Source organism: Artibeus jamaicensis, unplaced genomic scaffold (assembly GCF_021234435.1).
Source record: "Artibeus jamaicensis isolate MK-2021 breed Jamaican fruit bat unplaced genomic scaffold, CSHL_Jam_final scaffold_847, whole genome shotgun sequence".
In the NCBI taxonomy this organism is placed as follows: domain Eukaryota; kingdom Metazoa; phylum Chordata; class Mammalia; order Chiroptera; family Phyllostomidae; genus Artibeus; species Artibeus jamaicensis.
Genome location: NW_026522057.1, coordinates 17,860,700 through 17,886,725, shown reverse-complemented (window position 1 = coordinate 17,886,725; position 26,026 = coordinate 17,860,700). Strand labels below are relative to the sequence as shown.

Genomic DNA, 26,026 nt, shown 5'->3' with positions numbered 1-26,026 from the left:
TGCTGGGGCAGTGAGCAAAAGCCCCAGCCACAGGCGGGGAAACGATGTGTTGGGCCCAGGTGGGTCTGGACTCGCACCCCAGCTCCAGTGCCTGCCAACGGGTGGCTTCGGGCAAAGTACCCCGCACTTCAGTGTCTCCCCTTCCGTGTTCATAAAATGGGTAAAATAATAATAACAGCCTCGTGGGGCTGACATAACAGTTAAATGAGCTCACTGACATGCAGCATTGGGAAAAGGACCAGAGGAGGGGGAACAGGGAAGTGTTCGGTGTCCGCTGTGGGGCTTTTTCTCTTTTCTTGTGCCGGGCGTCGCTGGACCTATAGGGACTGTCAAGACTGTCACAAGCTTGGTGACAGCCTGTGTTTCAGTGGGGAAGCAGGCTGTGCCTCTCGGCAGCCTCAGCCCTGCGCCTCTTGGGACTATTTGTACCTCCGTTTCCAGACTCCCTGAGCCTCGGGGCCCCAGGAACGGGTTAGACTGAGCAGTGAGAGGGGCAGTCCTGGGCAGAAGCCAGGCTGTGAGAAGCAGTGCAGTGGGTAGAAACTATACTAGAGTAGCTGGTCTGGGCTCCAGTCCCCGCCCCATCGCTACCTGCTAGGTGACCTTGGACAAGTCACTTCCGTCCTCTAGCCCTGAATCTGCTGTTCCAGTGGGGTCCACAGGCCAGCAGCGCCTGGAGCTTGTTGGAACTGCAGACTGTCAGGCTCCACCCCAGACCTGCGGAGTTAGAACCTCTGAGGAGTGGCGCCCAGCAATGCGAGTTTTCACAAAGCTGCTTGTGCTCCTCAGTTTGAGAAGTGCAGTCATCTGTGGGGACGCCGTCTACCTCTTTTCTTCCTCGTTGGGAGGAGAAATCAAAGGGAAAGAGGCGAAGGGAGGAGCAGTGTCCCTTCTTGGGCCTGGATCACCTTGGCCAAGTCCCACAGTGGGGACACGTGGGGCCCTGCACGGGTCCATGTGCACCCTGTCAGCTCCTCAGGGTGTGTGGCCTCAACTAGACATTTCTTCTGTCTGGTCCCACAGCTCTCTCTGGGCACTGCAGCATGCCCACCCCAAACCCTGACCTCTGACCTCTCTTCCAGCTCCGTCGGCTGTGTCCATCATGCACCAGGTGAGCCGCACCGTGGACAGCATCACCCTGTCGTGGTCCCAGCCCGACCAGCCCAACGGCGTCATCCTGGACTATGAGCTGCAGTACTATGAGAAGGTACCTAAGCTCCTGGCACCCTCGCCACCCCCACCTCCCTGAGGGCACCTCCCAGGTGGAGGGGGGGCCAAGGCCTGGGGTCCTACTGTCCTGTAAGACGAGACACACCCATGAAGCAGAAAGAGTTGGTCTCAGAGTTAGGCCCCCCCCAGTTCTGGCTTCATTCCTCCCTGGCTGTGAGACATCAGGTGGGTGCCTTGACCTCTCTGAGTCTTGCTTTTCCGGACTGGGGGATCAGACCAGCCATCTCAGTGAAACGCAGCATTCACAGCCCTTTCCCCACCAAGACCCCTGCATCTTGACTTCAGCTGTCCTCAAGTTCTGAAAGAAGTGCACTTCCAAAAAGTTGCATCTGCTAAGCAGTAATGCACCCACCCGTGGCTGCATTTCACCCATGAAATGGGTTATTCACCCATCACAAAGCAGAGATTTGGCACCGCTCGGGAGAGTTTCTGCATGGAGAGCGGAGCTTCCTCCTGTGGTGCCCTGATTCCAGCTAAAACACTAACTTTCATTTGCCTGAGTGCCCTTTGTACAGAGAGAGTGGTTTCTCTTTGAGCTTTTAAATCAGACCTTTGTGACTCCCTTCAAGAAGCTCTAAGGGCCAGGGACCCAAGGTTGGAAGCCACTGCTATAGTAGAAGGAGCACTTGACTGGAATTGAGAAACTGTAGGTTCAAATCCCAGCTCCATCCATAGCCAGCTGTGTGACGTTGAACAGGCATCTTTCCTCTCTGAGCCTCAGTTTCTTCCTGTGGCAAGGGCAAATGAGACCACCACTCTTACATGGGGGGTGTGCGGGTCAAAGAGAAAAGGCAGCTATAGTGCCCAGCAGGGTGCCCGGGCCTCAGCAAAGTGGAGTGTGCTTTCCCTCTCCCTCTTCTGCCCTGTCTGCATTACAGTGGGCAAGGGCTGCACAATGGGTGGCCCAGTGAGCTAAGCACACCCGAATGTGAGACCTGCGCAGTACAGGGGCCAGGACAGAGCAGTGGGACATCAGAGGCCCAGAAAACTCTCTTCTGACTCGTGACTTTTCTTTTCTTACCTGTTCCCTGAGGCACCAAATAGCCACAGAGGCTGTAGGAGCCCCTGGAAAAGTGTCACTGGGCTCCCTTTCAGACTATGGTGTAAATGACTACAGGAAGTACTTTAGTTGAGGCCACACCCACCAGGAACTGGAAACGGGTGGAAAGGCTCTCCCTAAGGGCTAAGAGGAAATGAGGTGAAGGTAGTTCCAGCCAGCCCTGCTGGAGTTTCGCCTGCTCAGGCCCAGCCAGGCCCTTCCCCTCTACTAGCTGCTGGGCCACCCAAACCCTGGTGAGTCTCGGGTTCATCACACACCTCCCCAGCCTCACGCAACTGGTTTATTATGATTTCCTTGCTCCTGTCCTCCTCTTGGCAATGCATTCCTAGAGGCCAGGGACCACGTCTGTCCCTTTCACCACATTCTCCCTAGCGCCCTGGGCCTGGCACCGAGGAGACACTTGATAGATGTTGGTTGAATGAGTAAGTGATGAATCCTTTCCACAGCGTGTTCTTCAGGGGTGGAGACTTTGCCTGGTCTCTGCTGTGTCCCCAGGGGATGATGGGAGGGATGCAGCTCCATCCCTTGCGGGGCCTGGAGGGCCTCGAAGGAGCTGGGCCTCCGAGGTGGCAGAACCAGCTGCTGCCCGGCCCAGGAAGCTCCAGGCCCCACAGGGGCAATCATGTCCACTTCCTCTGGCGGGGAGAGCTTAGCAACTCTGAATTCAAAAAGAAAAAAAACTAATTAAGAAGCCGTATGATTAAATGAAACCCAAAGTGTTTGTCCCCGAAGACAGGATCGGAAATGAGGAATCCCGGCACAGGTCCTGCCCACGACCCATTTCCTGCCGAGACGGGCGGGAGTGGGGAGGCTGACCGCGGTGTGAACCAGGAGGCAGCTCTGCCCTACTTTCCGCCGTGGCCCGGGCATCCCCAGGCCCAGACCGGTGGAGGGGCAGCGGGCCTTGCAGCAGCCACAGTTATCACGTGCTCACGTTTCCTGAGTGCTCGCTCTGCGCTGAGCACCTCAGTCCCATCACCTCATTCATTCTCTTAGCGTTGCTACTCCCTGCGTTGGGCAGGAAGGGGAACTGAGGCACAGAGCAGCTGTGAGACTTGTCCAGAGCACCCACCTGCTCAGTGGCAGAGCAGGGGTTTGGACCCAGGCTCTCACTCTTCATTTGGCTCTCCTGCCTCCCAGTGTTCTCCCAAGGACGCTTCTGGGTAACCATTAAGAGGTGGACAGGCCCAGGCTCTGATGAGGGAGTTTCGGCATAAATGACAGGCCTGAGATATGGCTATGAGAGCTGTGGCCTTTCTTCTATCAGCCCCTCCTCTCAGGGCCTGGGTGGAGAAAGAGACTGACCGGGTCAACATTCCCTGTCACCGACTTTGGACTGGGTGCCAGGAATGCCAGGAGTAACCAGACATGCCTGGAGGCCTTCTCTTCACAGTCCAGGGGGGAAGCCAGGTTCAGATACAAGTAGCCGTTAGATGAGATGTGATACAAGCCACAGAAAGGCCAGCAAAGGTTCCATGGGAGCACTAAGGAGGAGCCCATAACCCTGGCATAGGTGAGAGGAAGTCTTCATTCAGATGACATTTGAGCTGAGCCTTGAAAGATGCTAGGAGTTTGCCAGACAGACAATTAATGAGAGCAGTGCCATTCCAAGTGGTGAGAACAGCATGTGCAAAGGCCCTGGGGCAGGAATGTGCTGGCTGCATTCGGGGAACAGAGAAGGCAAGTGTGGCAGGAGCAATATGAACAAGGGGAGATCGGTAGGGGTGGGATTTGGAGAGGGAGGCCGGGCCGACTGTGGTGGGCCTCTAGGCCTATGGAGCTGGATTCAATTTAAAGTACCATACGAAGCCATCAAAGGTTTTGGATCATGTGTTCTGACTCAGATTACTTTAAAGATTCCTGTGGCTTGCTTTGTGGAGAATAGACTGTAAGGGGTCCTGGGAACACAGGTAGACCCTGTACAGCCTCTCATGGGACGCCAAGTGAGAAGTGATTGTGGCCTGGAGTTGGAGAGTTGGCAGCAGAGATGGTGAGAAACTGACAGATTCAGACAATTATTTTGAAACTCAGAGGATCAGGGAAGGGTGAAGGTCAACTCCTGGTAGATGGCGGAGGCTTTTCCTGGGGCAGATATGGGATCGTGACTTGCAGGGGTAGGTGTGGTGCTTCCCAGGAGTGGGCAGGTGTGGCCAAGAACAGACAGGAGAGTGTGCGGAGGAAGAGGAGCGTGGAAGGACAAGAGAAGGGCAAGATTTAAGGAGAGAAAGCAAAAGCAGTTGGTCAAAGTGTTGGAGGAGGTGCCGGCAAAGGAGTGGGAGGAGAACCAGGAGCACTTCCTGTCCCCGGCCCCTCCGGTGAGGGAGGCTCTGACCTCCCAGCCACCACCTCTACCTTCCAGGCTCAGCCACACCTTCAGGGAGGGCCAGCCAGGCTGCAAGCGGTGAGATTTATTCCTGGCAGGTCCACAGCCCGCTCTTACCTAATACTTCAGAATCCTCCTGGTGCCCACAATTGATTTCTTTAATGAATGTTCTAGATCTTCCCAAGTAGGGAGGTCAGATGCTGGCCATGCAGCCCCACCTGGGCCCCACTCCCACCTCCTTCCCTACTTTTCCTTTCCTTCTTTAGAAAGGGCTCTTTTGGAGCTGGCTCTCCATCTGGTCTCTCCCCAGCTTCACTGGGATTTCCCAGCCTGCCTGGAGCCCAGAGCTGACAACCACTTTGCTGGAAGTCTTCTAGAGGCAGCTGACAAAAGGTGTCGGCTAGACCAGGGCTGGCCTTTTCCACCGGTTCCGGCATCCCGGAGGAGGTGGCCTCCTTTGGCAGCTGCCCCGAAGCACAGGTTCATGTTCCCTTTGGCTCCCCAAGAGCTCAAGAGGGAGAGTCATTTGCAAGGCCACCTATGGCAGACAGGCCCTTGTAGGTCACATCCATTTATGTGTATATTCAACAGAAATTTCTGCTTGGCAGGAGTGAAGGGAAAGGACATTCCAGGCAGAGGGAGCAAAGGCTGGGGCAGGAGGGGGTGAATGGAAGTCCAGGCTGCACTCTGGGTGTTGCCCAGTGTACGTAAAGCAGCATCTGCATGGGGAGGTTTGTTCGCTCATTCGTCCACTCGTGCATTCATTCATCCACGGGAGGAACGTCGGTGATGACAACCAACAGCCATGGGGATAGCCGACGCTCATTAGGTGCTTCTATGTGCTAGAGACTATGCTAAAGGCTTCCCGCATTATTTCTGATTAAATCTCTACAACCACTCTGTGTGGCATATAGTGGTGTTGTCCCATTTTAGAGATGTGAAAACTGAGGCTCAGATCTCAAGCAATTGCACCCACTGTCTTGTTGGCCTTGTAGTCTCTGGGTGTGGACTCAGACTGCGGATTAGTGAGTTTTGTACAACATTTCTTCTCCTAACCCCTTGGTGCTTCATCCTTAGTCACATAAGGGTATTTCTGGTGGGAGTGGGGGGTGGGGAGGGAAGGAAACTCTTGGAGCTCTTGATCCACTCCTTCATGCCAGGGACTAACTGATCAAATTTTATTTTCACAGCAACCCTGGGTGGTTGGAATTTATGGTTTCGTTTTCTGGAATAGAAAACAGGGCTCAAGGAAATGAAGGGTCTCCCCCAAAGTCACAATGCAAGCAAGTGGGAGAACTGGCCTTTGAAATGACTGCCAATCCCCTGCCAGGTCCTGGGCTCCACCTTGAGAAGGGATCCACTCAGATTGGTCCTTCGTTCTCCCAAGCCACCTATGCTTAGCTGGCAGCTATTTCCCATCTCCCTCGAATAACAAGGAACTTAAAACTTGCAGCCCAAGTGGGCACCCACCCAGTCTGCAGAATTCATCCCTTTCACAAGCCGGAGCAGATCCCATGTTAGACAGCGGCACTTAGTGGCCAAGCCTGGTAGTGCATCCTGGGTTCATAGATTATGAATAGTCTGAACATTCGTTCTGTCAGTAGTGCAGTGAGCCCCTATATGAGCAACGACCTACTGTGTGCAGGGCCTAGGGGTCCCAGAGATGAATGAGATAAGGTCCCTGCCCTCAGGGAACCCACAGTCCTTAGAGGAGACCCATGTATATCAGAACAGTAGGCAGGAGAGGAGAGGATGAACCCGCAACCTCTGGCTGGAGGAGCTGGGAAGCCCCCCCAGCAGAGGCAGACCTTGTACCAGGTCTGGAACAACGAGTAGGGAGCTGTCAGGCAGAGGAGGGAAGGGTATTTCAGATGGGGCAGCAGCACTTGCAAAGGCCCAGAGCGTCCAGGGCTGTGAAATAAAATACAGGACATCGGGGTTACGTTTGATTTTTTTTTAAAGATTTTATTTATTTATTTTTAGAGAGAGGGAAAGGGAGGGAGAAAGAAAGGGAGAGAGACAGCAATGTGTGGTTGCCTCTCGTGTGCCCCCAAACTAGGGCCTGGCCTGCAACCCAGGCATGTACCCTGACTGGGAATGACCCTTTGGTTGGCCGCTGGTGCTCAATCCACTGAGCCACACCAGCCAGGGCTGAACTTTTTAAAATAAGTTTTAGTATCAGGATATGTCAAAGATTGCATGGGGCATACTTGTACTAAAAATTATTCACCTGAAACCCAAGTTTAACTGAGCATCCTCTCCTCTTATTCGCTAACTCTGGCAGCCCCCGAGGGAAAGGGGACATAAGAGCTACGTGTGGCTAGAGCTGGAGGGCAGGGGTATGTGGCAGCAGAGACGCACAAAGGATGGGTCAGGAGGGGTCTGGAATGCCAGGCCCAAGAGGACAGCCTTCATCCTGTGGGTGCTGGGGAAGGCCTCTGTACGTGAGACCCCGTGCTTGGGGCAGGGGGACAAAACACAGCCCCTTCCCTCAGGAGCTGACAGTCAAGGAAATGAGACAAGCCTGGGCCCAGGGCAAAGGAGTGTAGCGGAACGCCCCCCTCCTCTGGTACCCACTGGCGAGTGCTCCAGGGCTCAGAGGAGGGGACACATCCAGCTTGGGGGTCAAGGAGGCTTCCCGGAGGAGGAGGGAGGTGATCTGGCAAAGGCAAAGAGGTTCCCAGTCTGCCACTGCCCCCTGGTATGGGGGGAGGGAGCACTCACAGGTCAGTCCCCCACATCCCAAGCTCTTTCTCACCTGACCTTTGCACCTGCAGCTCCTTGGACAAGAATGCCCACCCCTTTCTTTGCCTGGGTGTTTTCTATTTGTCACCTAAAAATCCACTCCATTTGCCCCCACTCCCCAGGGAACATTCCTTGGTCTCACCTGCTATTCCGCACCCAGGCCAGGTCACATGCCCCTCACCTCGTTGTGCTTACCCTACCCCGTAAGCGTTTTGTATACACTAGTTCATTTCATCCTCTAAACAACTCCAAAGGTAGCTAGTATTATCCCCATTTCACAGATGAAGAAAAGGAGGCATAGAGAAATGAAGGCGCTTAACCCAAGGTCACAAAGGTAATAAGCCGTAGAATAAGGCTCTGAACCCAGGAAGTCTGGCTCCAGTTCCTGATCTTAGCCTCTGCACTATAATAGCACATTAGTTACAACTACTGTCTGTAATCACATTGCTCACCTTGAACTTCATTGTTTCAGGAGAGTGTTCAAGGGCTCTGTGCGTCCCTGACATGTACATGATTGGCATGTACAATCAGATGTGTGTGTTTGAAATGCTTAGGTTCATAGCATTTCATTAGCATTTCAGAGGGGTTCTGGATCCTCAAAGGGTTAAGATCTCCACACTGTTTGCTTTTCTGAAGTGGGCTCTCCGAGGCCAGGGCCTGTGCTTAACTTCCGTGGGTCCCAGTGCCCAGCCCAGGGCCTAATGTAAAGAGGGTATCTGGGGCAGGTTAGCTGGGCAGCTGACAGATGCCCGAATGAGCATCAATGAGGCTGGTACTCATTTGCATCCAATTCAACCACATCTCCGCACCAGCTGCAGCAGCTGGCTCTTTGTCCTGTCTCAGGCTCCTCAGATCACCCCGGCGGTTCTCAGGAAGTCAGAACTGGCGTTCTGCATCTCCGAAAGGGGGGAACAGTAGGTCCTGGGTGCCCAAACACATGAACCTGAGAGGCGGCCCCTGCGTGGTTTCGAGTCCTAAAGCAGCTCAGCTGACCTTGAGTGTAATTTTTGCTTTCTCGCCGGACTCAAGTGTGCTGAGGCTGGAGGGGGGGTCCTTCCACTCAATCTGTTAAAGCGTGGGGCAGGGAGAGGGGTGCAGAAGTGGACAATGTGGGCCTCCTCCCTGCTGCCAGCAAGAGCTCACAGTCTAGACCCCGGGGTCTGCACACAGTGCCCACTCTGCATACATGTATTCACTGTCGTGGAGGTGATGCAACCCCCAAATCCAATGACCTACAACAAGTGGCTGTCTCTTCTGCTCATTGGTTTGTGTCTGTGGATCAGCTGAGGTGGCCTTGTTACATCCCTGGAGTTAGGTCAAGGCCTTTTCCATGTTTCTCATTCTGGAACCAGCTGTCACCCAGGTTAAGCCCCCTTCATGGCAGATGGCAGAATAACAAGAGGCCAAGGCGAGACAACAAGCACACGTAAAGCCCCTGCTTGCCTCATCTGTTCTAGAATATTCCAGTGGCCAAAGCACGTCATATGGACAAACTCAGTGTCCACGAGGAGAAATACAGTCTGCCTTCTTTTGTGGGCAGCGTGGTGAAATCGCATGCAAAAGCTGTGGTTGTGTGATTCTGTCACTGGGAAGGGGGCGAAGGATCAGGGTGGCCAGACCCACCCCAAGTGGCAGGAGCGGTCAGTGGGCTCTGGACCCACTGCGGGCTACAGTCTCGCTAACTGTCTTCTCTGTTCCTCGGCAGGAGCTCAGTGAGTACAACGCCACAGCCATAAAAAGCCCCACCAACACGGTCACTGTGCAGGGCCTCAAAGCCGGCGCCATCTATGTCTTCCAGGTGCGGGCACGCACCGTGGCGGGCTACGGGCGCTACAGCGGCAAGATGTACTTCCAGACCATGACAGAAGGTAAGAGGCGTCCAGCATCCAGAGGACAGGAGCAGGGCGCTGCTCCCATCAAGAACGAACTCTAGGGCCACCATTCCTACAACGTGCCTTTGTGCAAATTAGAAAACGCACCCCTGCTACTTAGTGTCAGCCCTCCCGCCTCCCCTGGCTGGGACCCTTTGTGTGCTGGACAGGCTGCGCTGCTATGCGCACTGTTTCTGGGGGCTGGGAAGGATACACCGCTACCATCACATCAGCCAGGCCACTTCCTTTCCCACGACTCCTGGGAGCTCGGCCTGAACTTGCAGAGTCACCTGAGCAAAGCACGCCCATTCCCTGGTCCAGATTCTTCTCATCTATAAAATGAAAGCATCCTATTTGATCTGAGAGTGCAACACTATTTTATCCAGACACCACTTCAGTGACTTGCAGTTGGATTGAGAATAATTCTGAAGCCACAGCTGACTCAGCAGGAAGGAGTGCTGGGGTGGGTTCGCCAGGTCTACCCGGGGCAGAAGGGGAGATTGCAGCCCACGTGTTGCGTGCCTCCTGATCTGGGATCACATGGTCTTAAGTACCCTTCCTGCTCTACCAATCTTTGACGGGCAACGTAGTTGGAGAGTGTGGGCTCTGATCCCTGACAGATGGAAATTACAGTGGAGATTCAGCCCTAACTGAGCAACTTACTTTACCTCCCAGAGCCTCAGTTGTCTCGTCTATAAATGGGGATGATAACAACTATCTCATTATCACCATCATCATCAAACTAGTATCAGGATGGGGCTAAATGCACAGGACCTAGCAAAGGGTTGGCCCCGGGTCTCACTCATAGATAATGCTCACCAAAGGGTAGGTAAGGTGATAGTTGTCATGTCTGTGAGTCCGGGGGCCCTCCCACCAACCAGCCACACTCCAGGACAGCTTTCCTTATGACCGGGTTCCAGCATCCCTACTTGGCGTCCGCTTCAGTCCCTGGGTCTGGGCCTTGGCTTTGGCCTGGTTGGACAGGCCTGTGCTTTATCACCATAATCCTCCCTGATGACACCACCGTCTCTTCCAGCGTCACTTCCTCTGTAAAGTCCCCTCTCTCACAGCCAGTGTTTTTCACCTCGCTGAGCCGTGTTGCATGCTGGGTGAGTGTTAATGACGTGGGCACTGGAGGTCTGTCCCAGAGTCCTTTCTTTATTAACTCAACAAGTGTGGACTTCACCAACCCCCTGTATGGTCACAAACACAGATGAGAATAATAATAATAATAATAATAATAATAATAATAATAATAATAATAAAATGAAGCACAATGATGCTGTTGGTGGCATTGAGAACGTGCTGAGTAGTTTCCAAGAGCCAGGCCAAGGCTGAGTGCATTTCACGCGTTAGCTCATTTAAGCCCCACAGCCTTAGGTCAAACAGGCCTGGGTCCAGCTGCTGGCTTTGGCCCCTTTCTGTGTGACCTCAAGCAAGTCATGATCTCACTAAGTCTCAGTTTCCTCATCTGTAAAATGGGGTAATAGGCGGTGTGTCACTGGGCTGTTCTGAGAATCAGACAAGATATGTCACATACTTAGCACAGTGATGACCCTTAAAACACTCGACGGTGGTTTGGTACTGACCGCCTACTCCCGCCACGTGTTGTCCTAAGTACTTTACACAACGATCCTGTGAAATGGAAAGCACGACTCTCCCCAGTTTACAGATGAGCAAACTGAGCCACAGAGGAGTACCAGTAAGTCAGTTTAGCAGCAATCACACAGATAGTAAGTGGCACTGTCAGGACCCAAACCCAGGGAGTCTGGCCTCAGAGTCTGTGCTTATAGCTGCCTCTCCTTATGTTTGTTGTCAGTTTCCACACCAACATTGAGATGTGGGTATTTTGCTCATTTTATAGATGAGAAATTGTGGGCCGGAGCAGTCCACAGACTTGTTCAAGGTCACTCGTGAGCACATGACAGCTAGTTCCCCACCTGAGCACGTGACAGGTGCTCTGAGGAGCAGTAGTCTGTGCCTGGGATCCCAGGAGGCCCCCTGGGCAGGGGGACATTAGGACTCCCGGTGCCAGACGAGAACACCGTGCTGTGCTTTCTCCCCAGCCGAGTACCAGACGAGCATCCAGGAGAAGCTGCCACTCATCATCGGCTCCTCGGCGGCTGCCCTGGTCTTCCTCATTGCCGTGGTCGTCATCGCCATCGTGTGTAACAGGTGGGTGGGCATCCCCCCACCCCTCTGGGCCTGGCTGCGCATCCGTTCAGCCACTCCTAAACAGCGTTTGTGAATGGGGGAGGCATTTCCATCCGCACAGGGGCAGGGGAGAGGCTCAGGTCGGCCTGGGCATTCTCCAGTGGCCTCACACCCCCTAAATGGCCGCCAGGAGCAGCCCATCCCTTTGGGTTAGACGTTGCCCTTGACAAGTCCATTATTCAAGGAGGTGGCACATTGAGGCACTAATACTTCCGCGTGAGGAACATTTCAGAGCACTGGGATGCTCTGAGACTGCAGGGTGCTATGAGCTAAGGGGATGGTGGAGAGGGAATGCAGGTCCCCCCCATTGGTGCTAGTTGAGGCCCCTTCATGAATGCAGCCATAAGCAGAGTGTCAGATGGGGGGTTGTGGTAAGGCCCCCTCACTGAGGTGGCTGGAAAGATGCAGACAGGAGGAGGTGGGGGAAGGCATCCCAGGTGGCTGGCACAGCGTGTGCAAAGGCGGGAGGTGGGCCTGGTTCCTGACCTCTGCTGGGTCCCTGACCTCTGCTGGGTCCCTGACCTCTGCTGGGCACATGCAAAGAGCCTCTCTTCTTCCTCAAAGAGTTCGCCCCTGTAGAATAGACTGGGTCACCAGGTCGGGTGGACCAAAGCCCCAGGGTTTCTGGGGTCAGGGGCCACAGCCAGAGGAGATGACTTGCTCTTTGAAAGGGGCTTGGCTGGAGAAGGGACGGGGGAAATAGTGAGCCTGGACTTGAGGTGGGAGAGGCAGAAATGGATGGGTAAGGCCAGGACAGGGGAGGCTGCTAAGCGAGGGGCAGGCAGGGAGGCGTCTGACTGGGATGTGGTTTTGAGGAGCTACCCACCCTCTCCCTATCACCTACCGTGGCTCCCAGCTTCCCGGGCGCCTCCAGGTGGCTCCAGCCCTTTGCTCTTGTTCCAGAAGACGGGGGTTTGAGCGTGCTGACTCGGAGTACACGGACAAGCTGCAGCACTACACCAGCGGCCACAGTACGTATGCCCCAGCAGGGCCGGCACCCTCGGCCCTTCCCTGTCGGCTCCCTGGCAGCGTCTCCAGCCTTCTTTCTCGCTGCAGTCAGACCGGACGTCGGGCTGGTCCCCGAACGAGCCAAGCTCACTGTCACCTCTCGGCCTTTGCACACACTGCTCCTCTACCTGAACACTCTCCCCGCTGCTTTTCACCTGAGTGTCCCTCAGGCCACGTCACTTGCAAACCCCTCAGAGAAGGTTTCCCTGACCCCCACCCACCCGGGGGGGCCGGCGTCTGTGTTTGCACAGCGCCCCTGACCTGGCTGCACGGTCACGGCCATCCCTTGGTCTCTCCAACATTATAATGGGAGCACTGGGAACTGGAGTCGTGTCTGACACTCACCAGGGCCTGCAGCCCCAGCGCACTTCCCACCCAGAGTAGTCGCCAGACACACCTTTGAAGAACAGGCACGTGACCCAAATGAGAAGATGAGGACCCTGGGCCCTGGCCCGGGAGACGAGAGAAGGGAGGTGGGAGGCCCCCTGTCATCCTCCCTGGTAACACTCCTGGTGACTACTCACCACCCCCCCAGGGCCTCACCTTCCCCCCACTAACCCTGCCCCTAACCCATCCTCCCTTAGGCCAGGGCTGGGAACACACGAGCCACACACACCCAAAGCGATGTCCCCTCCCAAGGGGCCCAGCAGAAAGAAACACAGAGTGTACACTCCTCGCCATTTGACCCTGGCAGAACCAACCATCTGGGGGGTGTCGTGGGGGTGGGGAGAAGGCATGTCTTAACACCTCACTCAGAGAACAGGAGTTCCCATGGGTCTAATATGTAGGTGCTCAAACTGTACTCAGTGGGGACCCTAGGGTCCCTCAGATGGCCACTGGGTAAGAAGGGCCATCAACACATCCGTTCATTTTCACGTACTTGCTGTGGCCTGCTCTGTCTGCCAGGCGCTGTTATAGGTGCTGCGGACACACAGCAAACCAAACAGCCCTGCCCTCATGGGACTTATATCCCAGTGGAAGGGACAGAGAATTAAAAAAAAGAACACGTATGTAATGAGTAAAGCGTGTGATATATTAGAAGATGAAAGCGCTATTGAAAAAGAGGCCAAGTAGGACAGGGCAGCGGACTGCGAGTGGTGGGGTCAGGGCCACAGGAGGAGCTGGGGCCATGGGCTGTGTAGCGACCCCTCAGGGTGGAGCAACCGGGGCAGCGGGAACAGCCAGTGCAAAGGCCCTGAGGCCGGAGTGTGTCTGGAAGGTTCAGCAAGAGCCAAGGAGTCGGTGTCACTGGGGCAGAGTGAGGGGGCAGGAGGGGGAAATATGAGGGGCCACAGCAGGCAGATTCTTGTCACTCATAGCAGGGCCTTGGGGTTTTTTTATTCAGAGTGAAATGAGGAGCTTCTAGAAAGGTCCAAGTAAAAGACTGCTCGCTCTTGAGTTAGTTTTGACAGGACTTCCCTGGCTGCCACGTAGAAAGTGCTCCGGAGAGGCCGAGGTGTGCCAGGCAAGGGCAGAAGCGGGGGACCCATGAGGTCGCCGTTGGGGTAACCCAGGGAGTATCCGAAGGTGGCTAGACCGGGGTGGCAGCGTGGAGATGTGGGAGAGGGTTGCATTCTGACCTCTTTTGAAGGTGGAGCCCCTAACTTTGCTGCAGGGTTGGAAGTGGGGTGCACGAGAAAGGGCAGAGTCAAGGAATTCCAGGTATTAAGCCTCCGGGTAAAACTCAGTTCGAAGATAAATTCGTGGGCTTCACAATCACTGTAGACATAAATGTAAAAATGATTAAACCATTAACATTTCCAGAAGACAATTCAGGTAACTGTTGAAACTGATTGTGGATGGAAAAGGACTTTCTAAGCATAAAAGCAACGGAAGGAGCAGGTGAAAAAGGCAGGCACAGTGAACTACACAGAAATAAAAATCACCTGTACCTTAAAAGTCATAAATTACATCACGCCCTCCCATTCCCCAAGTACTAAAATCATGATCGCAGATGTGGCTAAACATATGGACTGTGTTCCGTGTGCCAAGGATTATTTTAAAGCTTTTTGTGTATCGACTCATTTCATCCTGGTAACGTCCCACCATGCGTATGAGTAACAGGCACAGAGGGGAGCCCCCAGCCGCTCAGGGCGGGAGATGCATGTGAACCCGGGGAGTCTGGCTGCAGGGGGCTCACTCTCCGCCACACTGCGCTGTCTGCACCCGACTGTGCTAGAATTAGGTGGGCTCGCACATGCTGTCACCTGGAGCCATTTGGAGCATCACTATTTAGAGCTTGAGTTGTAACCAGCAAAAAGATGGCAGCAGGGGCTTGTTTTAAAAATAGACCCCAGGATCTGTTCGTAGAGCAGCATGTTCTGAAGCTCAAGCTCATGCCCTGGTCTGAGCAGGACTCTTTTTTTTTTTCAAAGTGCTGGAACAGAAAAGGGTGGCATGGGCTCTGGGCATGCGTGTCTGGAAGCCCCAATACAAGGTTAAAAACAAAAACCCATACAGACCTCAGGGCTGTAGGAGTGGGTGTGGAGACAGGGGTACAGGAGCGTGAAGAGAAAGCGTGGGTCTCCACTGGAGGGATCCAGGCAGGCTTCACAGAGGAGGTGGCATTTGATCTGGATACAAAGGAAGAGAAGGGTGTTCCAGGTGGAGGGAACCACCTGAACAAAAGCATGGGGACAAGAAATTATGAGGTGTGTCTGCGACCTCTGGGTAAATGCTTCTTTTTTGCTGGCATGCAGAGGACCAAGACCTGTCAGTGGATCCATCACTGGGAGCTCGGAACGCCAGGTGAAGGCACCTGCCTCTGTCCTGAGCACTAGAGAGCCCTCCTGGTCATCACTCCTAGTCAAGGCATCTGATGGGTTGCAGCCCCCAAGTAGGCTTTGAGCTCCTACCTGTGCTTCACCAGTCACCAAGATGGAGCAAAAGAAAGGGAGCATCTCCAGAGAGACTGTCCCTGCTCCGAGGAGGGCTGACTCGGAGAAGGAGGACGTGTGGGCCAGATCTGGTTGGATTTCGTCCAGGAGGCAGCGAGCATGTTGATTCAGAGTGCAAGCCCTTGGCTCAAGTCGGACAGACAGGGTTCAAACCCTGGCTGTGCCATTTGCTGGCTGTGTGGCCTTGGGCAGATGACTTGCCTCTGAGCTGCAGTTTCCTCATGCGTGAAATGAGAATAACGATCCCTTCCTCCCAGAGCGGCGGGCGGAGGAGGAGATGAGGCACGTCCAGAGGCTGGCACCATGTCGGGCACAGACATGGGGCTCAGTGAGTGGCAGCTGCTGTGTTCTGTGTCTGTCATCTGGAGTCTGCTCTGTGCCACAGACACCGAGTGTCGTGTGCACAGCTCTTTGCGGCTCACGAGGGGAAGGAGGCAGGAGAAAGCTCACGTGCCCACGCCCTCCCACAGGCTACCACAGTCTAGCATAGTGGTTCTCAACCTCTTTGGAAGGGGAGTGTCTTAGGCTCCGCTGAGACTGCTAAACGTTTGGGACCCTGTGGCCAGAGAAGCAAGTTTGGATATGTGTGCACGTAAAATTAGAAGATAGGAGAATCCAGGAAAATCCATACTTGGGGATGGATTTTGGAAAACTTTTCTTTTCCACAATATTTATTTCCAGAATGTTCAGGCTAAAGGGACATTCATTACTTTTCTAATTCAAAAGGGCAATAAGAATAATAAATGCATTCCACGTGAGGGGGTTACCGGACTCCAGCCCCTGTCCCACCACCAGCCCCCCACTGCCACCCTGGGACTGCCCGGTGGTTCACAGGCTCGAATGAAGAAAGCCTGACCTAATAAATGGGCAAGACAGACAAATAATCCAAAGTGAAGCTCGTGTGTGTGAGAGCAGCAGTTGGGAAATTTTTTCATAAAAGGCCAGATCGTAAATACTTCAGGCTTTCCAGCCATATGGTCTCTGTTTTAACTACTCAGTCACTGTAGTATAAAAGCAGCCACAGGCAAAGGAATGTGGGTGGCTGTGTTCCAATAAAACTTTATTTATAAAACCTGATTACAAAACAGACAGTGGGCCACTTTGTCAACCCCTCTTTAGAGGTTCCACCTCTTAGATTCAGATTCCTGGAATGACTGAAACAGGCTGAGAGTCATCAGCTAACACGTCCAAGGGCACACAGCTGAGCAGCTGGATGGCCCCGCTTGCCAACCAGCCAAACCTGGCTACGGCCCAGGGACTCCGGCTCCCAGCTCCTAGAGCTGTTGCCAAAAGCTCCCAGAGCGGCGGGAGAGTACGGGCAGGGAGCTGGGGAGGCAAGAGGGAGGCCTGGGCTGGCAGAGGGCTGGGTGGCCTGGGCGGCAGAAGACCAGTCATCTGGGAGGGGCAATGAGGGGCGGACCATCTTTCCCTTCTTTCAGAGTTTTTATGGGCTCCACACTGGGGTCAGAATTAGGGCTTTCACATCCAGGTCACCTCCTTTCTTCTTCTCTGCCAAAAAATAAAAATTTGCACCAGATCAGGAATTAATAATATATCCACGTCCTGCCTACAGCCAATTAGCAGGGAATCTGAGATCCAGACAGGCTTGGCTAGTGGGGAACCCAGGAGATGGTCCCAGGAGCCATAGGTCTTCAGACGCTGGTGAGGCAGCTCTCCAGGCTCTGGGGCTGCCTGGGACGGCTGGGGCAGCCGAAGTCTCCTGAGCAGAGAGGAGGCTTGAACTAGGCCTTGAAATATAGGGAGACCTCCCTCGCAGAAGCCCAAGAACATGGTCTGTTGTCTGCTGTTTCTATACTTTTGTTATAATTCCCTTCCTTCTTGACTTCCTTTTCCTTTACTTTGGCTGCCCCGATTTCTCTTTCACAAGAGTAACAGACGTATCCATCCTTCTTTTCCTTTTATGCCCACACCCATAATAGACATTGCTAATCAATCCTGATCGTTTTAGCAGCTCCAGGGATTCATTCCTCATCCGTTAGAGTTGGAACAGAAGCTACAACCTATTTGCTATCTCTGCTGAGCAGTCTGTCCCCCTCCCCCTTCTGCTCAGTGCTCATGTGCTCACCGAGGCCCAGAGAGGTCAAGTGACCTGCAGGGGGTTGCCCAGTTCTTCGGGGGGCCCTGGGAGTATATTTCCCTCCATGCATGGACTGGGTCTTGCCTTTCCACTTGTCCCCATCTTGAGTCTCTGCATGTGACCAAGCCTGGTCTTGTCCCCCAGTGACCCCAGGCATGAAGATCTACATCGACCCTTTCACCTACGAGGACCCCAATGATGCAGTGCGGGAGTTTGCCAAGGAAATTGACATCTCCTGTGTCAAAATTGAGCAGGTGATTGGAGCAGGTAGGTGGCCGGCGCCCCCCCCCCCAGGTACTATGGCCTCAGCTGTGGGTGGGGTGACTGCTGGGACAGAGGACAGGGTGCAGGGCAGAAGCCTCAGAGGACACTCCAGGGCCTGAAGGCTGAGAGTGCTCAGGGTGGAAAAGGCCCTCCAAGGTCACCCAGTAAAAGTACCCCATCAACATATAGGGAAAGGGATGGGGGAGGAGCTTGTGCCTCACATCAGAGCTGGGTCTGGAGGCAGTGCCCTGGGCTCAGTCCCCAGTGCTTTGCCCTTCCCACCATTCACCCCATGTCCCTCCCTCTCTCCAGGTTCCCCTCCATCCTCGCCCCGCGCCCATCCGCACACCACAGGGCAGCCAGGGAGACTTTACTCCCACCCTCAAAGATGGCTGGGGCTTTCTTGGGCCCCCGTATTCTCCTACAAAGGGGTTCTGTGCCCAAGAGGATGTAACTGGCCATTGAGGAGGCCACAGGGGTGAAGGTCACAGGGACAGGGAGGTGACACTTCCACCTGGCAAGTGACATCTTGCCTCTCTCGGTGTATCTGTCCAGGGGAGTTTGGTGAGGTATGCAGTGGCCACCTGAAACTGCCAGGCAAGAGAGAGATCTTTGTAGCCATCAAGACGCTCAAATCGGGCTACACCGAGAAGCAGCGCCGGGACTTCCTGAGCGAGGCCTCCATCATGGGCCAGTTCGACCACCCCAACGTCATTCACCTGGAGGGTGTCGTCACCAAGAGCACGCCTGTGATGATCATCACCGAGTTCATGGAGAATGGCTCCCTGGACTCCTTCCTCCGGGTAGGGGAAGCCAAGAGTGTCAGGGACCACGAGCGGGGCAGGAAAAGGAGTGGTGGACATAGCGTCCCACTGTCGGAACCTGGAAGGGTCTGGGAAAACATCTAGATCAGGAATGGCTGGCACGTGGCCTCTTCCCATTCCCTTACCCACAGCAGGCATCGCTAATCAACCCCAGAAGTCTTTCCAGCCACACCCAAAGCAAATCTCCAAGAAACCACAACCAGTTGATCAGAGTTGGCATACCACCCCAAATCTGTTGCCATCTGTGCTTTTAGATAGCCTTCTCATTATGCATAAGAGAAAACTGAGGCTCAAAGAAAGGTAGAGTTTGACCAGGGTCATCCAGAGAGGGTCAAGGTGAAAGCCAGGTCTCGTGACCCCCAGTCCAGAATTTTCACCAGATTTTGGATTCCTCCAAAGCTCTACAGGCCAGGAGTTCAGAGGACAAGGCCAACAGAAATGTTTTCAGGCCCCTGAGAAGGTCACAGTCAACCAGGCAGACAAAGCGCTGACGAGGAATCAGAAGCATGCCGTTGCACCAGCGGCCATTTAGCAAATATTTTTCAAGCACCTAGTAGGTGCCAGGCTCCTTCCATTGCACCCTCTCGTTTAGCACAGGCAGCACTGGGAGGTGGATGTCACACGTCCCCATTCAACACACAGAAAGGGAAACTGAGACTCAGAGAGGTTAGGACACTTGTCCAAGGTTGCGTAGCCAGCGAGGGGTAGCACCAGATCCAGACCAGCTGTGTCTGCTGCACAGTCTGTTCTCTCCACCACCCGAAACCGGCCTCTCCTGGGCCTAAGGTCCCCAAGCACCTGAGTCCTTCCCACACGGAGCGAGGCCAGGGTGGCAGGGCCCTGGCTTCTGATTGTGAAGATGACCCAGAGTCCAGTTTACACCCTTCTGTTTACTCTGTATTTTCTCCCCTCCCCCGAAGCAAAACGACGGGCAGTTCACAGTCATCCAGCTGGTGGGCATGCTGCGGGGCATCGCGGCCGGCATGAAGTACCTGGCGGACATGAACTACGTCCACCGCGACCTGGCCGCCCGCAACATCCTCGTCAACAGCAACCTGGTCTGCAAGGTGTCTGACTTCGGCCTCTCACGCTTTCTGGAGGATGATACCTCAGACCCCACCTACACCAGTGCCCTGGTAAGATGGGGGCAGAAAACACCGGGGACGGCGTCAGGGGAGAAGGGGTACACATCTGTCTCTCCCTGCAGCGCATGGTCACGGGCAGCTGCTCGTGCCAACTCTGTTCTGGGCCCTGGAGATACAGGGACAAATACGTGGTTCCTGCTCTCTTGAAGCTCACAGGCTGGTGGGGACGCACGTACAGAGCAACATGGAATGACAGGCTAGATTGGCTGGGACACCAGCCTTGGGAGGCAGAGGAAGGCTTTGCTAGAAGAGATGATGATGCCTGAGCTGAAAGCGGAAGGGCCAGTAAAAGCTCGTCAGACGCCACGTTTTCATGGCAAAGTGACTCTGGAATACAGGCTGTGAGGGGAAAGGTGGCGAGAAGGAATGGGTGGCCAGATCTCGGAGATCCCGAATGCCCACGCTCACAGGTCTCTCCTGAAAGCAGTTAGGGTTGTCCAAGGGTTTTAAGCAGAAAGGAATAGGACACAGTCCCTGCCCTCAAAGAGCTCAGAGATGGTACAGTCGGAGCCAGGTGAGGCACGAATGATCTGCCCATTAACTGTTCTGGGTAAGAAGTGCCTGTTGATGGAGAGACACGGGATTTAGTTGTAGGATTAAACAGAGTGCGCAACTCTTTGGGACTGAAGGAAAGACTGTCAGAGGGACTTAAAGGATGGGGAGGAGGCTTCTGGGTGTCAGAGTGGAAAGGGCACTTCATGCCAAGGAGCAGCACCTGCCAGTCCCCAGCAGTCGAAGCAGTGCAGTGAGTTGGGGGCACAGTAAGCAGCTCCCCACGACGGCTGCAGCACAGGGCGCAGGTGGGGAGTGCTGAGAGCAGAGGCCGGCCTGCTCAGCCTCCCACCCATCAACCCTCCTCATTCTGTTGCACAGGGCGGGAAGATCCCCATCCGCTGGACGGCCCCGGAAGCCATCCAGTACCGGAAGTTCACCTCGGCCAGTGACGTGTGGAGCTATGGTATCGTCATGTGGGAGGTGATGTCCTACGGGGAGCGGCCCTACTGGGACATGACCAACCAGGACGTAAGTCTCCGAGAGAGAGCCTCTCTGGCCAGCCAACCTCGGGGGGAAGATCCAGCATCCTGGCCTCCTGGAGAGTGGGAGCAAGGGCTCAGACCCCGGGCGAGGGCAGCGCCCAGCCCAATAGTGGCTGATTCAGATGTCTGCACAGGACCCTGGACGCTCCAGGGGGCCAGGAGTAGGAAAGGTCCACCATCTACAAAGCAGCAAATCTGTAGGATGTATCCACCTTGTGGCCAGCCCTGAATGAGACTGTGCCTGCCCCTCAGGTGTTTAATTTGGGGACCACACGATTATTCCAAGACCCAGATAAAGTTATCAGGAACTGTTACAATCGGATGCTAAATTGGAGAAGGCAGCTGTAGGGGCAAGAGCAGCCAGGAAGTGTTTTTGGGGCGGGGGCACTCACACAGCAACGGGACCTGCGGACTCGAGGGATTCCGTGGAAAGAGCAGCGTGAGCAGAGGCCAGAGTGCGATGAGCAGGGGCTGTGCTAGGAAGCAGTGGAGAGGAAAGCTAGTCGGGAAGGTCGGTGAGGTTCGGTAATGGGGTGTTTGAAAGTCAACTCAAGGAATTCCACTCTGCAACGATGCAGAACAAGGAGGACTTGAAGGAGCCTCTTGAGCAGGGAGGGTGACACCCCCCACTCCCCACCACCGTCAAGCTGGCAGATGAGTCTGGCCCTTGCAGCAGGACAGGCTGGAGAGGTGTCTGTGCTCCTTTGCCTGACAGAGGAGCCAGGCGGGGTTGGTGGGAGGGGGTCCAGGGCTGGGCTGTGAGGCCTGACAAGGGAGGTGCCTCATGTGGAGCATAAATGGCACTGGAATCCAGAGTGTGGCCACTCTGGAGTCAGAGGCCAGAAGGAGAAGCCTGCAGGGCCATCGAAGCCAGAAGGGGGCTCAGAGATGGGAGGGAGGGTGGGTCCTGAGAGGCTATTTTAAGGTTCTGGAGTTCTCCTGTCCCAAGATCGGGGCAGGAGGAGGCAAGCACCCAGCTGCCAGGTCATACCGAGGCTGTACCTGGTGAGAACCCAGGTGAGGTCCATCCCTGGGGCTGCCTGGATAAGGTGGAGAGCAACCAAAGAGGAGTGTTCTGAAATACACTGGGGGCCAGATAGGCCAGGCCAGAGGGCAGGCGCTGTCACCCACCCGCCCAGCCCCACTTAGCCCCCGTGTTGTCCCCAGGTAATCAATGCCATAGAGCAGGACTATCGGCTGCCACCGCCCATGGACTGCCCAAGCGCCCTGCACCAGCTCATGCTGGACTGCTGGCAGAAGGACCGCAACCACCGGCCCAAGTTTGGTCAGATCGTCAACACGCTGGACAAGATGATCCGCAACCCCAACAGCCTCAAAGCCATGGCGCCCCTCTCCTCCGGGTATGGCCTGGCCCCACCCCCTCTCTGTGTGCCCCTGCCCAGGCTGGCCCTTACCCTCTCCACATACCCTCCCATCCCAGCTCCCCCTGCTTTGGGCAGATGCTCTGCCTAAACAGGGATGGGGAAGGACAGTGTGGGGTGCAGAGGCGTGCAGGACGCAGTGCATGCTGGGAAGCACTTGTAAAGCATGGTCAGATAGGACAACATTGGCGGAAAGTTAGCTTGGTTGGTGAACAGATTCCCTCATCACTGTTTCCTCCCTAACTACCTGCGTGCTCAGACCTGTACGCTCTGACTTGCATCTGCATCCTCCTTGGCACAGCCCCCCTACAAGAACATGGTCCTACACACATGCACACACAAGAACATAGTTCTAATCATATGCACGAATATAGGCACAAATGCTCATGCTTGTGTTCTCCCTCACACATGCACACGCACAGTCTCACACATGGATGCACACCCATTCTCAGACTCACACCTACATACATCCATAGGCTGCCGAACGCGTACACACTCAGCAGTACGCACTCACCACACACGAGGGTCCCCACAACTGGCAGCATCAGCCTGTAGCCACCACCACCTTGCTTGGGCGCTGTCACAGGCCCCACCTGTGACCCTGCACCTTCCGGGACCCTCAGTCACACGGATTCTGAGGGGCAAGTGTCCTCAGGGTCCAGGGCTGGCTGTGTCCAGGGACTTTTGGGGCCCAAGCCCTTCACCTGCCAACAGGTGCATATGCTTGTATGCAAGTGGCATGTGCCACTTTTGTGACCGACAGATCTTCGTGTCTGAGTGGTTTCTCACCTTGACCCTGAGTCAGCAGCTCCTGACTATCCAGATACAAATACTGTGAGCTTTTAGCCTCCTGAGGGTCGTTTCACTCACAGCCATCTGGGAAGTCATTCATTAATGAAGCAGTGTTGTCTGGACTTTGGAGAGGTGGTTCACAAGGTCAGCGTCCTACAGCACAACCAGGATGGACAAGGTTGGACAGTGGCCCTGGGGGCGGAGACAGGGAATCGTCAGCAATTCGTCCAGCTGACCGCCTCCTGCTGGAATTAGAAGCATGTCCCACCTCACACAAGGGCCAGCCTCCCAGCAGTCCCTGCAAAGACTTCCTGAGACTTTCCAGGTCGCCCCAGTTTTCTCATACACATATACATGTGTGCACATGTGCACGGTTCAAACTCACGCCTGCCCACACAGAAATACATGCATATGTACCATGCTCATGCTGATGGATGCACATGTGAGGGCACGCCTGCAGCCCGTCCTCATCCTCACCCCCGGGCTAGCGCGTGCCCTGGCCGACCGCCTCTGTTGCCCTCCCCACCCCTAGAATCAACCTGCCGCTGCTGGACCGCACTGTCCCCGACTACACCAGCTTTAACACCGTGGACGAGTGGCTGGAGGCCATCAAGATGGGGCAGTACAAGGAGAGCTTCGCCAATGCCGGCTTCACCTCCTTCGATGTCGTGTCGCAGATGATGATGGAGTAAGTGCCCCGCCGCCTCCGCCCACCCTGCCGGGCAGGGGGCTCCGGAGAGTGAAAAACAGACCACGTCCCAGCGGGCACGTGGGGACCAAGGGGTGGGACAGCCAACTTTGGGGTCACGTTCCAACAACACCCGGGTCTGCCTTTCACCCACCTACGGGCTGCGCGACCTTGGACACTCACAGAGCCTCCCTCAGCCCCGGTTTTCCTTCTGTAACCCGGGCGTTTGTAGGGAGATCCAAGGAGATACGGAGTGGATGGGTGCCAAGTGCGGGCTCCCTTCCCCTGCCCCAGAGCAGAGGAGACGAGCGCGTCTAGGTGCCCGGACTCCTAGCCACATGCTCCTTCCACCTTGTGTAGCCCCGTACTTCAGCTCAGCGCCCACCCGCTCCCCCAGGCCCCTCACCCCTTCCCTTGCTCTCTTTAGCAGGAAACCCCATGGGGAAGCCCAGGCAACTCTCCACCTGGCCCAAAGTCTCCCCACCCCCACATTTCCCTAACATACATGCTTCTTTCCCCAAGGGACATTCTCCGGGTTGGAGTGACCTTGGCTGGCCACCAGAAAAAAATTCTGAACAGTATCCAGGTGATGCGGGCACAGATGAACCAGATCCAGTCTGTGGAGGTTTGACGTTCAGCAACCTCGGCTCACCTCTTCCTCCAGGCCCCGCCCCCTTCACCCCACATGCTGGCCTCCTGGTTCTCTGTCCACTGACCGGCCAGCCACCTGCCAGGAGGCCACGGCAACAGGAAGAACCAAACAGCGTGCCAGCCACCAGACGTCACCGAGAACATGGGCAACTCAGATGCTGGAAAAAAATGGGAATGGGGGCCAACGAAAATAGATCCTGGGAGGGGGCGGGAAAGACAAGGAATATTTTTTAAAGAGGATTCTCACAAGGAAAGCGATCATTATTCTTGGGGGCAAACAAAAGGGCTTGGGAGATCCACTTGATTTGTCCGGTTGGAGACCAGAAGCCGTTTCTCTCCAACTTCCTCTGGGAAGGCGACCTGGCCGGAGCCAAGAAACACTTTCAGGAAAACAAATGTGAAGGGGAGAGACCAGGGCCCCCCTGCCCCCCCATCCCAGGCTGCTCCTGCAAGCCTCGCCCAACAGCCGCGTGCTGGTAGACAGACGGCGGCCACCGGGACCCTGGGAACCTCCACTCCGCTGCTGCTGGGCAAACAGAAGAATCTTTCTGTCTTTGGAGAATATTTTGGAAACTCCAACGAAAGAGACTTGTTTCTCCTGTTGGCTCATGGCGCTAAAAAGGGACTCTTGTCTTCCTGGGTCACAGAGAATACGGGGACACCAGAAAGGGCAGCCCTCCCGAGGCTGGCTACCCCCCCAGATCTGCAGCTGCACGTCCACCACAGTGCACCCCCAGCTGGTGGCCTGGCCCACGGGGCACCCGCTCCCGACAGCCCCCACTTGGGGGACTGACGCTGCAGTGACTGCCATCAGCTACGACTGCCACCAAGGAGGGTTGGTCCTGCATCTGGGTTTGTTTACAGCGATCCGTGGACTGGGGGTATTTTGGTCAGGGGTGAATTTGGCTTTGGGGGTTTGTTTGTTGGGTTTTTTTTTTTAATGACAATGAAGTGACACTTTGACATTTCCTACCTTTTGAGAACTTGATCCTTCTCCAGGAAGAAGGTGCTTTCTGCTTACTGACTTAGGCAATACACCAAGGGCGAGATTTTATATGCACATTTCTGGATTTTTATATGGTTTTCATTGACACCCTTCCCTCCTCTCCCTGAATAGAGTCCCCACCCGCTGCCAGGCCTCACCAAAGCCAACTGCCACAGGGCCATCTGGGCCATTCACAGACTGAGATCTGGGCAGAGGTAGGGACCAAGGTGGAGAAGCATCCCCTCCCCCCAGGACTGCTCTGGAAAGCAACAGATTGAGCAGGAAGTGCAGGCTCTGAGGCTGCAGAGCCAGCATTCCTCGCCCACTTGTCCACTCTCCTTCTGCCCCAGTATGTCCAGTACTTTCCAGGCACGCGGGCCCCTGTGAGGTTCCTGAGTGCCCTCTGATGGCTAGAACCCAGTTTCGCCTCCAGGAGCCTAAATCAGGCCACATCAGAGGCCCGGCCTGGCTCATTCACTGTGATATCCCAGCCTCCAGAGCATCGCCCTTGGAGACGCCCAGGCGTGCTCCTTTCCTCCCTGGGAGAAAGTGTGTGTTGCTCTCCCACCCCCTTCCCTCCTCCAGACCTCTGCCCAGATCCGAGAGGTCTTGGCCATGGGAAAACTCATCCGCCAAGGGGTCTGGCCACAGTCTCCCTCCTGTGAGCAAACACAGGCACCTGAGTGGACCAATTGGTTAGTGAATTGAATGGAAATAAACACTTTAGTTATAAAATGACCCTCGTTCTCTGTAAGTTCCAAGAGAGAGATGCTGGCACCCTCAGAACTTGTTGAGTGACCCATGGTGCTCTT

At 55.0% G+C, this 26,026-nt stretch overlaps 1 protein-coding gene across 4 annotated transcripts in view; it reads left to right on the top strand.

Moving 5' to 3' along the window:
• The window catches only part of EPHB2 (EPH receptor B2), a 171,569-nt gene extending 147,137 nt beyond the window's left edge, over window positions 1-24,432 (top strand). For 2 of the 4 annotated variants that reach the window (XM_037135949.2, XM_037135952.2), the window contains exons 6-16: window positions 1,083-1,207; window positions 9,064-9,226; window positions 11,296-11,404; window positions 12,347-12,414; window positions 17,591-17,713; window positions 18,266-18,513; window positions 19,455-19,670; window positions 20,553-20,702; window positions 21,884-22,077; window positions 23,423-23,578; window positions 24,101-24,432. In XM_037135949.2, coding sequence (XP_036991844.1) covers window positions 1,083-1,207; window positions 9,064-9,226; window positions 11,296-11,404; window positions 12,347-12,414; window positions 17,591-17,713; window positions 18,266-18,513; window positions 19,455-19,670; window positions 20,553-20,702; window positions 21,884-22,077; window positions 23,423-23,578; window positions 24,101-24,209 — 1,661 coding nt within the window. In that variant the 3' untranslated portion in view covers window positions 24,210-24,432. The remainder of the gene's footprint in view (window positions 1-1,082; window positions 1,208-9,063; window positions 9,227-11,295; window positions 11,405-12,346; window positions 12,415-17,590; window positions 17,714-18,265; window positions 18,514-19,454; window positions 19,671-20,552; window positions 20,703-21,883; window positions 22,078-23,422; window positions 23,579-24,100) is intronic. The other 2 variants (XM_037135953.2, XM_037135951.2) reach the window with 2 other exon arrangements.
• The last annotated feature ends 1,594 nt before the right edge of the window (window positions 24,433-26,026 follow it).